Source organism: Oryza sativa, chromosome 4, assembly GCF_034140825.1.
Source record: "Oryza sativa Japonica Group chromosome 4, ASM3414082v1".
Classification (NCBI taxonomy): domain Eukaryota; kingdom Viridiplantae; phylum Streptophyta; class Magnoliopsida; order Poales; family Poaceae; genus Oryza; species Oryza sativa.
In genome coordinates this window covers 29,215,560-29,227,893 of record NC_089038.1, presented here as the reverse complement: position 1 = coordinate 29,227,893, position 12,334 = coordinate 29,215,560, and the positions used below count along the sequence as shown (strand labels likewise).

Sequence of the window (12,334 nt, the reverse complement as noted above, 5' to 3'; positions counted from 1 at the left end):
GCTTGGTGCCCAGCACAAGCAAGGAAAAAGCCACCCGCAGCATTGAGGAGCAACCCCTTTTTCGGTGCCCGCTCGTCGGTGAGTCCTTGGCCTATTCTCCGTATTTACTTTCACCCGATATATACATTCAGAACACTGCCGTTCAATGCTCGGACCTACCGACTACCCCGTACCAAAATTTGCAACCCTAAACCAAATGTGGCCTTGAGGCTTTGACCTGAGGAGGAAGTACCTGTTGTGATAATCCATGGCGCCATCTCCCGTTTTCTGCTCCAAGTTATCAGTCAAGCGCGTGGTTCCGGTTTTGCTGGGGATCATGGCGTGTGTATCGCTCCGACGCATGCTGCGTTCATGCGGGAGCCCTTTCCGTTTTCTTAGGGAGTGCGTGCGCTTTGCGTGTTTCCGATCGTGGGATGGCGCGGTCTACTCGGGAGGCATGGCGAAGTGGCGGGAGGGTAGGAACGCATGGCGGCAACTTCGGTCGTGGGATGACGTGATCCAGTAGAGAGTTGTGGACATGTAATTTGCTATTTAAAGTTTCCTAATGCAACTAAAAACGCTGCAAGTTTTTTCGCAGCACAAACATCATCTTCTCGCTCGCTCTGTTTTGATCGGTATTTCGTCGAACACCTGCGGGAGTTCGCCAACAGTACCTGACCACGCTACGCGGGTGATCCTTCCGGCCTCCGCAATCAGCAGACGAGCGAAGCAGCAGCTCGTCCATGCGGATTGGGGGGCGGAGAGACGCCGGGTTTGCCTTCCCAGTTGTGCCACGGAAACCCGGAGAGAGCAAAGGATTTCGTAGGCCGTGTGACGATGGGCATTGTGCGGATTTTGGGAAGCCGAAATCTCTGTAGATGGGCCAGAATCTTAAGATCTAACGGGAAGGATCAGGCCGGCCCATCCTAGTAGCAGCAGCCATCGAACATTCGATCCACCAACAACGACAGGCTGAGCAACCACTAGTTTTTCACAACCTTTACGTTGATGGCTTCACCAAACCACGGTCAAAGCCGTGACCCCCCCCCCTCTACTCCTTACATACCGATCGTCCTACAGCCAAATGTGCTTTGCTTTCGACGACGGCACATGTAGATCAACAGAAGCAGATACTGCCACTAGCGCATATTACACGCGTGCAGATGTACGCCTACGTGGGGCTCGTGGGCGGCGCAGCTGCGCTCGTGCTGCTGCTGCTGCTGCGGCACCAGGCGCGCAGGTGGAGGAACCCTCGCTGCGGCGGCCAACTCCCGCCGGGCTCCATGGGCCTCCCGCTCGTTGGCGAGACGTTCCAGTTCTTCTCCTCCGACGCCTCCTTGGACATCCCTCCCTTCATCCGGCACAGGCTGGCTAGGTACGCCTTTGTTAATGGGCCAGAGAACGGGCTGGGTTTCTTTTGCTGTTTTTTTACTAGTTTGGGCTGCAAGTTCAGATATGGGCCGATATTCAAGACCAGCCTGGTGGGGCACCCGGTGGTGGTGTCGGCCGACGAGGAGCTGAACCACATGGTGTTCCAGCAGGAGGGGCAGCTGTTCCAGAGCTGGTACCCGGACTCGTTCGTGGAGATCCTGGGGAAGGACAACGTCGGGGAGCAGCAGGGCGCCATGTTCAGGTACCTCAAGAACATGGTGCTCAGGTACTTCGGCCCCGAGAGCCTCAAGGAAGGCATCATCCGCGACGTCGAGCGCGCCGTCTCCAGCTCCCTCTGCACCTGGTCCACCTTGCCGGCCGTCGAGCTCAAAGAAGCCGTCTCCACTGTACGTACGCGGTTTCTACCCAGATTTTAGAATGTTGGTTTCTTGTACTGTCTCATTGTGATGTATGTTCCGTTCGAGTGCATGCACTTGCGCAGATGGTGTTCGATCTTGCTGCAAGCAAGCTGCTCGGCCTGGAGCCGTCGAGGTCAAAGATTTTGCGGAAGAGCTTCTTCGACTTCGTTCGAGGGCTCATCTCCTTCCCGCTGTATCTGCCAGGGACAGCTTACTACTCATGCATGCAGGTAAAACTTATGTCGTCACGATATTGCACTAATTAGTCGTTCTTCGCAAAGTTTCAGACATGGTCTCTTGGTTTTGAGACTCTTGTCAGGGGCGGAGGCGCGCGATGGTGGTGCTAGAGCAAGTTCTGGAGGAGAGGAAGCAATCGACAGGATTGCAGCGAGGAGGAGAAGCGCAGCAGCACGGCGACTTCCTGGATTATGTGATCCAGGAGATCACGAAGGAAAAGCCGGTCATGACAGAGAAGATGGCGCTCGACCTGATGTTCGTGCTCCTCTTCGCCAGCTTCCACACGACGTCGCTGGCGCTCACCCTGGCCGTCAAGCTGCTCGCCGACCACCCTCTCGTCCTGGAGGAGCTCACGGTGAGTGCTCCTATACTATACGCAAAAATCAAGATGTGATATACTGACATACACGTTTATGACTATGTACTGACATACACGGATATGTACGTACGCAGGTGGAGCATGAAACGATTCTGAAGGACCGTGAGGCAGGCAGCGAGCTAGATAGAATCACATGGAAGGAGTACAAATCCATGGCATTCACATCTCAGGTTAGTTACTAGTACTAGCTCGCACAAAACTGCTAGATAAATATCGATCAGATAGGGTTCAGAATTTGCTGTGCAACAGTTTATGCTACTGATTGCATTGGATCCAATTATAGCACCCCATGCATGTTTTGTATCAAAACGTGCGTTGCTAAACCAATCATACGCGCACATGCTCCTATTATGTAGGTCATAAACGAGACGGTCCGTTTGGCCAACATCGCTCCTGTCATCTTCAGAAAGGCACTTAAAGACATACGGTTCAATGGTGAGCCCCCCACAATCTGTTGATCATGGGTCCAAAATCATATCTTGATGCTGCTATTTAATAATGAGGTAGGAGTATGATTGATGAGCTAGCAAGGCTTACAAATGCGACCAGTCATTGAATAACCCAATCTATCTATTACTCCAACTTATTTAAAGTAATAGAAAAATGAGCCTCCACGTTCGCTCTCACGGCATAGAAATTCTCATATTAATCGGAGAAAAAGAAAAACAGAGTCCACGTAGAAATACAATTTAGAAATACCTGAAATTCGAAATTAATAAAAAGGAATATTGAAAGAATAGACTAGAGTCCATGCCGGTATACAATTTAGAACTAATGGAAATTCGGAATTAAAAAAAAGAAAATTAAAATTAGGTTAGAGTCTATATAAAAATACAGTTTAGAAATAGCTGAAATTCAGAATTAAAAAATAAGGAATAAGTTTTTCATTTCACTCTTCTGCAGCAATGCCTGGGCAAGAAAACAATATGAGCAAATCCGCATATTGGAAGAGTAGATTAGAGTTCATGCCAGTATACAATTTAGAACTAATTGTAATTCGAAATAAAAAATAAAAAAAATAAAAATCAGGTTAGAGTCCATATAGAAATACAGTTTAGAAATAACTAAAATTCAAAATTAAAAAAAATACAGAAAGAAGAGTATAGAGTCCATATAGAAATACAATTTAGAAATAACTGAAATTTAGAATTAAATATAAGGAATATTAGAAGAAGAGTATATAGTCCATATAGAAATACAATTAAGAAATAATAAAAATTCGGAATTAAAAAATAAGGAACAGTAGAAGAGCATAGAGTCCATATAGGAATTTAGAACTAACTAAAATTGGGAATAAAAATAATAAAATTACAAATAGAGTTTAGAGTCCATATAGCAATATAATTTACAAATAACTAAAATTCGAAATTTAAAACACATGGGAAGAAGAGCCTAAAGTCCATATAGAAATACAATTTTGAAGTAATTGAAATTCGAAATTAAAAAAATAAAGAATATTGAAAGATGAGTTTAGAGTCCACATAGAAATACTATTAGAAATAATGAAAATTCAGAATTAAAGATAAATAATATTAAAAGAATAGCCTAGAGTCTATATAAAAAATACAATTTGCAAATAACAAAAATTCGGAATTAAAAAAAAGAAATATTGAAAGGCGAGTATAGAGTCCATATAGAAATACAATTCAGAAATAACTAAAATTTGATATTAGTAACTATCATGTATATACAATAAAATATGAATATTACAAATTAGTAGTTTGGTAAAGTTAATATAAAATTTAAAATATGTTGTCATTCTAATATATTTTAATAACAAATTGAGAAAATATATGTAGTATTATATGAGAGAAAATATAATAATGCTAGCCGCGCAATCTGCGGGGGCCACCATGCTAGTTATCGATGAAAACATGTGATATTCAGGCAAAATTTGCTAAAAAAATTAGTTTGAGCTTTTTTTAACGTGGTCAGTTGAAACAGTTTTGATCACTTAGCTAGATATCCACCGATTTGTTGCATGCTAATTAAATTGTTATGAAAAAAAAATCAAATTTTTTGATAAGATAGATTCATGTATAATATGGCACTCTACAAATATACAAGTTCAAATTTGATTTTTACAAGTTGTAATAAAAATAGCAAATCAAAATTTAAATAGTATATCTATATTCACAATTAATTTTGTTATTTTTTTACAAACTACAAAAGTCACTTTTGAACTCGCATGTTTATTGAGCGATATATTAGAATCCATCTCCAGATTACTATGTCACATGTTGAAACCTTGCTAACGAGTCAGTACATCATGCATCCGGTTAAAAAAGAGTAAATTTCACAAAACTACAAGTATTTTGATCAAATTATCAGAAAACTACAGATTTAACATGACGTGTCACAAAACTACAGATTTAGTACTAAATTTATCACAAAACTACAGATTTAGTACTAAATTTATCACAAAACTATAGATTTATGGTGAAATATCACAAAACTACGTATTTAGTAACAAAATTATCACAAAACTACATATTTAATGACAATTTAATCACAAAACTTGAACAATTATAAGTCCAACATAACACTAGTGCTAAGAATTTAAACCCTAAAATATGTAGTTTTGTGATAATTTTATTATTCAATATGTAGTTTTGTGATACTTAGCCTTAAATCTGTAGTTTTGTGATAAATTTATAGTTAAATTTGTAGTTCTGTGATACATTACTTAATTGTGATAATTTGACCAAAGTATCTATAGTTTTGTGAAATTTACTTTTAAAAAAAGCATAACTGAATACCATTCTTCTTTTCCTAAGTGACATCCATTGGTGACAGGATACACAATTCCAGCAGGATGGGGAGTGATGGTCTGTCCACCAGCAGTGCACTTAAATCCATATATTTATCCGGATCCTCTCACCTTCATCCCTTCAAGGTTTAAGGTTTGATAATCCTGATTTTCCACTCATTTTTTTTATGAAACATATCTCCCACAAGTTAAAAAAAACAAAAAATAAACTCATGAAAGATCTACTTTCTCCGTTTCATATTATAAGACTTTATAGCATTGCCCACATTCATATCTATGTTAATGAATCTAGACATATATATATATATATATATATGGATAATGTTAGAAAGTCTTGTAACTTGAAACGGATGGAGTAACACGTACCCCGGCCAAGCCCGTCTCCCCCTATACAGACACAAAAATATCTATTCATTCGGGTATATTTAGTTAGCTTTCCACTAAAAGAAAATTTTAATCAGCTTGAGTGTAACATGCAGGATAAACCAGAGATAAACCGTGGATCAAAACACTTCATGGCATTCGGCGGAGGACTACGGTTCTGCGTTGGAGCAGACTTCAGCAAGCTACAATTGGCTATTTTCCTCCATTTCCTTGTGACAAAATACAGGTAGTGTTTTTCTCTTTCGCAGTCCAACTTGAGGGCATATTTGGGGAAGTCCAAATCCTTGTCATCCCATATCTCTGTGATGTGCCAACCAATTGAAGTAACATTTCGGAACAGCGATGGCTGAAATTTTTGGTCTCGCAAACGAGAGCGAAGGAGATGAAATAATTGCGCTTTTCTTTTTCAGGTGGATACCGCTGGGAGCAAGCAGGGTAGTCCGAACTCCAGGACTAGAATTTCCTGATGGCTATCGGATCAAAGTTATCCAGAGACATTAACAAGGCCTAACTCCATCAGCATCCGAAAATACTACAAATGCTATTTACAATGGCCAGTATCAACAATATAAAGAAAACATGCTCAAATGGTTCCAAATATAAGTCAATTTTAGGCTTATGCACAAGACTTGAGAAAATAACTCTCATGCCCTTCATGTATACTATCTTGAAAAAGACGACAAATTTTATTTGTGAGAGGGATAGCATTCTTGTTTTTTGAGAATGACAGGCATAGAAGAAAACATAAACAATGTCTAGAATTCCAAAACGACTTTATGTTGAGAGATGTACATTTATTATTGGACGCATGGGCTGTTTACTTATTTATATTTTTGACACGGGGCTCTCTACTACTTTCTCTGTTTTAATATAAGTTCAATTATGACTTTTCGTGTCTAATATTTGACCATTCATTTTATTTAAAAAAATATGATTAATATTTTTGTTGTTATTAGATGATAAAACATGAATAATATTTTATGTGTGACTATTTTTTAAAAAAAATTATAAATTTTTCAAATAAAACGGACGGTTAAACGTTGGACATGGAAACCATAACCGCATTTATAATATGACGGATGTAGTAGTAATTACTTAATGGGCTGCGATTGAGACGTTCGTCAGCTGCAAGAAATAAATGCATGGACAGTTGATCCAAAGCAATTGAGATGACCTGCAATTGGATCAAAAGATAGCGGTCCGTATTGCTCGAAAAATAGTTCGTCAAATTCCTGTAGCAAGTACTATATAACATGACCAAAGTTTGTCAAATTCCTGCACAGAATCATTATCCAATTCAAACGGGTTGTTAGGTGAATGCATCCTTCGAAAACAGTGGTACCGTTGCATGTCTATTTCCGAACTCTCAAGTCAATAATTCAATCAGAGTTAGGGGCAGATCTAGAACAAAATTGGAGAGAGACTTATCTTTTTCTTCCTCCTTCAATGTCCCTTACTCTTCCTCCCCTCTCTGTTCTTCCTCCTCCTCCCATCTCTCCTTTTATCAATAGTGATTTAGCCGGGTAGGGGTTGGGGACTAGGGGACTCGAGTCCCTCGAGCACCCACGCTAGATCTGCTCCTGATTGCAGTTAATTTGAACGATTGAATGCCAAAATGCTGAAAAAATGTTGCTTTTTTTTCACCAAGAAGGCTGAAGGAGGCTATTCGAATATATTAAGAAGGAGAAAAGTTACAAGAAAAAACACCACAATGCACCAAAGTGCATGACCAAACACCGCGTGCTAACCACACAAGCACAAACAACTGAGAGTGGAGCCTAGCACCAAAAATGACCCCCGCTAAGTATGGCTAATCGCCGCTAGGCCTACGACAGCATCACAGGGACGAGACTCCGAAAACGATGCCACCATGGAGGTCACGACATCAAGGATACCGCCATCGCCAATCTAAGAAAGATATGGTTTTCACCCAGAAAAATGTTACTTGAAGGAATAAAATCTTTATTCACCCCTAAAAGTTAACTCAACCCCTTATTTGGCCCTCACTCTTAATAACATGTCAGTGACTCACCGCGGGCAAATAAGGCATCATTTACAAGGGCAAAGCATCCTTTGCAACAATCATCAAGGAATTTTTTTGAACGACTCGCACCAGACAGTGCGAAGTTCATATTGATAGAGCAGGGAAAAAATATAAGATTACAACCCTGGGAGGTCGTAACCAGGAAAAAAAATACAAAGATTTCTCCACGCACCGACAACATCAAACACAAACCCGGGAGAAGGCTAGCACCAAACCAGCCATCGCTAAGCGTGACCGGCCGCCGCTAGGCCAACAAATGAACTACAGCCGAGGTCGCCCGAACCTATCCCTAACAACTGAAACCAAACCCTAACTCTAGCAACATCTTTGGGATTGAGAGAGAGAGAGGTGAGAGAGAAGGATGGAACCGCTCTCCCCTCTAGACCCTCCGACATGGCCAACTTGCGTAAGCTAGGACGCTAACACAAGAGGACATGCGTCTAGAGAGCGCGCTTGCACCAAAAGTCTGGGAGAAAAGTCTGGGAGGATTCAGCCAGGGCTGTCTAGACGACGTCAAGGAATTTTTCTTTAATGTGATAGCTTTTGTGCAAGTTATTGTGCGCTTGTACCCTTGGAAAAGAAGCTATGAAAATAGTCCCCCTCTCCCCAAAAAAGATTAAACAATAATAATTTTAGCTCGAACTGAATCAAAGGTCAATCTATACACATATTATAATTGGTAAGGAAAAGCATAAATATCGTGATTTCTCATGAAAAGAAAATATCAAAATCGAGCTGGTAATTAAGGAAAATGAGACATTCTAAATTCTAAAAAGTCACACTGCATGAAACTCGAATTCATAGTTGACTATGCATTCCTTTTCGATACTTGTATTCTTCATGCTGATTTAGGCTCTGTTTAGTTCCCAAACAAAAACTTTTCATCCCGTCACATTGAATGTTTGGACAAATGCATGGAGTATTAAATATAGAAAAAAACTAATTACACAGATTGCGTGTAAATTATGAGACAAATTTTTAAAGCCTAATTGCGTCATGATTTGACAATGTGGTGCTACAGTAAATATTTGCTAATGACGGATTAATTAAGCTTAATAAATTCGTCTCGCAGTTTACAGGCGAAATCTGTAATTTATTTTGTTATTAGACTACGTTTAATACTTCAAATATATGTCTGTATATCTGATGTGACATGCAAAAACTTTTCACTCCTGACCTAAACATGGCCTCGTTTGTAGCAATCGGTGTATTCCCAATCTTATCTACCTACCTACATATTTATTTGCGAAGCCTACACTAATTAAAACAACCCCTAGAAAAAAAATCAAGTTAATTGGGGAAGAATAAATACAGCCATCTTATATAGGTTGCATCAAATAATAATGGTTGAAATTTTGCAAAACACCCGCAGAATTGCTGTCATCCTAACCATCAATAAATTCCTTAGTAGAAAAAAAAACATCGACTCTACCAGGTAATGGATTTCATACCAAAAGTAGAATGCATTTCAGCTTTTCCAACCCCTAATGAACCAGGTTATCCTTAGCCAGAATTCTTTTACCGACTCCTACTCGTATATTGTAAGGGTTGGGCCAATTAGTTGCCACCCCTAACCCCTTCTCTTCAAAAAGGAGTCATCACCACCCCTTTATGTCTATAAATATATTTTGCACGTTTTTGGAAATAGCGATGCTCAGATGCTCTCTACCTGTTATACTACTAGTATTATTAGGATAGATTAGCAATTTACTAACACGATGACTAGAGGTTACTTTGTCATTTATGTTTTTTCCCGGTTAATTCCATCTATGACCATTTATTGCGCCAACATCACTCATATTTCATCGAAAAAGCTAAAAAGGAGGAAAAAAGTATACTCACTGTTAAATGGCGATTATACCCACCTATTATTTTTGACAATAATGTCCCTCCACGTTTGTACTACCGTTAACTGGGGTAGTAGTATAAATAGATCTGAACCCTTCGATCAAATGAGATCAACGGTTGTCACGCCCCGAACTAGTACCGACCGGAACTAGCCCGTGACGCTCCAAATTAACCTGTTAATCGATACCAGTACCAGGAAACAGTGCTGGTATCACAGGAAGACAGAATATCACAGCAACAGAGGTCTCTTTATTATAGAGTAGGAGTACAATCAAGTCGGGCTGCAGACAGATCCCGAGCTCACAACTGCATTACAAAAGGGAAGCGGAAGCCAGGACTTGGACCAAACAACACAGGCGCGACTTGGGAACTAGGCCGAAACCCTAAAACTCATCGTAGCCGGCTTGCTCCTGGAAGAACTCCTCGTCAGCGGGATCCGCTACATCTTCTTCAGCAACTGGGGGGGATTATTTATATAGAGCAAGGGTGAGTATAGGAGTACTTAGCAAGCCATGGGAAATAAGTGTTTAATGCAGGCTTCAAGGAAAGGCTGTTGTTTTTGCAATTGATTTTATTTGAACTCTTTTCTGAAAACAACTAAGTGAGTGCTTCTCAAACGACACGGTTGAGACAGTGCGTCTCGTCCGGTTGGAGTATGTGCAATGTATCAGTCTTTAAAATTGATCAAGATTGGCACCCGGCCAACAGCTTTCAACGGCCACCCGGGCCAACAACTTTCAAACGGCCACCCGGGCCTAGCTGATCCCATCAGCTGCAGATTTTCCAAACATCGAACCCCTTTCCACAACAGCAATTTCACAAGGCAGTAGTCAAACAACACTACGCTAGGAATCACCTCACATCCGCCCATGACCGTGGGCACGGCTGTTCGAACAGTTTGTTAACCTCTGCAGAGGGGGTACACCTTACCCACACGACATTACTAACCCGGATCACCCAGCCCGTGGGGATCAGCCACGTCGGGAGACCTCCAAGCTTTCATGACAAGGCATTTCGAAAGCCGACACAGGTTTACCATATGCCGACGAGAGGGGTCCCAGACCAACAACAGGTTAGGTCCCAGACCATACTGTGCCAGGAAGCCCAGGGGTCCTCCCCGACACCACCCCGGTGAATCCACATGTCTCTCGGCATCAAGGCTCCCCTGATAAGCTAGTTACTCAGCCAGGGGTGTCCCATTCCACCCATGTGGTCGTACTGGTCTTATGTTTGGATGAAATTCCAAGGAAACGGTCCTTAAGTGCAAGAGCGGGAAACCGTACACCCGGTACGTTTCCCGGTCCGCGGTTTTGGAAAATTCATTTAGTTCGCAAGTACCGACCCAGGTGTCGGGTTTTCCAAGTCTTTTGTAAAACCCAAGTTTTACCCAAGAAGTTTTTCAGATTTTAAGTTTGAAGGCGACCGTCGATACTCTGCATAGTGCACGATTTCCGAGGCGCAACTGGGTGGTTACAAGGGAACATGGTATAACAATTAACAAAGGAAGGATCAAATGCAACAAACTAGGTAGGTCCGCCAATCTGCCTTGCAGACGGGACAAACAGATTAAGTGCGATCCTATCAATGCATAATATTTTTCAAGCAACATAATTAAAATCAAATATAGACTCAAGATGTTCAAAGGTGGCTTGCCTTGCTCGAGATCTGGAGCTTGATCCTCGAAATCCTCGCACTGCGGGTCTTCGGGCTCCGAAACTACGCGCAAAACGGGACAACTCAACAAACGGCAAAAATAAAGCCCTATTAATGACCTCTAAGCGTGCCATTAGATAGATCTCGAGATTTGAGGAATTTTGGAAGTTGAACGGAGTCAAACGGATTTACGGTTGGGAAGATATTGAATTTCTAAGATTATTGGATTTTTGGTCTACAGGAAAAGGATTTAATTAAATCCTTTTTGAAAAAGAAAAGAAAAGAAAAGAAAAGAGGGAGGGGAATTAGACTTCCCTCGGGCGGCTAGGGCGCGGCCCGAGAGAAAAGGGGCGGCTCGGCCGAGCTAAATGGGCCGGCCGGCCCAAGGCGGCCCAAGGCACGCGCGCGCGGGAGGGGAGGAGAGAGAGAGCCGGTGGACCGGGCTCACCTCGCATGGTCCCGAGTGGGACCCGCTTGTCAGCGGCTCGGCTCACCGTGCGGAGGGAGCACGCGGCGCGGTGCTAGGATGGGGGAGAGACGCGGTGCATGCGCGCGGTTCGCGGAGGACGCGGATGCGGCGGGCCCACGCGCAGCCTCATGGCTCGCGGTGGACCGCGCGCACGGGGAGGGAGCGGCTAACCGGGGTCGACTCGACCCGGTTTTGGCCGAGCTGACGCCGACGTGGCGCCTACGTGGCTGCCACGCGGGCCGGCGGGAGGTAGACGACGACGCCGGCCGGAACGGACGGCGGACGACAGCGGCGAGCGGTGGAGCGAACCACGGCGATACAGGCGAAAGCGAGCACACCGGGTGGTTGCACAGGACAAGGGGAGACGAGCCAACGGCTCGGATTCGCCGGAGGATGCCCGACGGCGGCGAATTGCGGCGGCGGCAACCGGCGGCGGGAGAAGGGGGAAACGGCGACGAGGTCACGAGGGGCCGATTCCCGGCGGCGAGAGCATCTACGCGGCTACGGGAATCCGATGCTAGCGTTGGATTGGGCGGAGCTGCGCCGAGCGAGGCCGGCGACGAGCGGCGCTTCCGAGCTCGGGCGGCGACGGCGGCGAGCACACGGCGAGCGGCGGCAACGGTCGGGGCGGCGCCGGCTAGCTACGGGGAGGCTACTCGTGCTACTACCCGAGTCTAAGGGGAGGAGATGGAGCGAGGAGGGAGAACGGGGAGATGCTCTACCGTGCGGGCGGGCGCAGTGACGAGAGGCCGACGGCGCGGGAGTAATCTCTCCGGCCTCG

General features: G+C 43.6%; 1 protein-coding gene across 1 annotated transcript; it reads left to right on the top strand.

Moving 5' to 3' along the window:
• Window positions 1-539: 539 nt before the first annotated feature.
• On the top strand, window positions 540-6,367 carry LOC4336712 (cytochrome P450 87A3-like). Its single transcript, XM_015780990.3, has 9 exons — window positions 540-1,354; window positions 1,433-1,757; window positions 1,853-1,999; window positions 2,089-2,361; window positions 2,460-2,555; window positions 2,742-2,820; window positions 5,182-5,288; window positions 5,635-5,765; window positions 5,950-6,367. Exons 1-9 carry the CDS (start codon window positions 1,143-1,145, stop codon window positions 6,038-6,040), a joined length of 1,461 nt encoding a protein of 486 aa, XP_015636476.1. The 5' UTR covers window positions 540-1,142; the 3' UTR covers window positions 6,041-6,367.
• Window positions 6,368-12,334: the final 5,967 nt, after the last annotated feature.

Bases quoted from the DNA above. Each gene is read 5' to 3' on its own strand.
- LOC4336712 (XM_015780990.3), top strand. From the start codon at position 1,143: ATGTACGCCTACGTGGGGCTCGTGGGCGGCGCAGCTGCGCTCGTGCTG. The intron at 2,000-2,088 runs GTAAAACTTATG...GACTCTTGTCAG, and splicing joins CTTACTACTCATGCATGCAG to GGGCGGAGGCGCGCGATGGT. The intron at 2,821-5,181 runs GTGAGCCCCCCA...CATTGGTGACAG, and splicing joins TAAAGACATACGGTTCAATG to GATACACAATTCCAGCAGGA.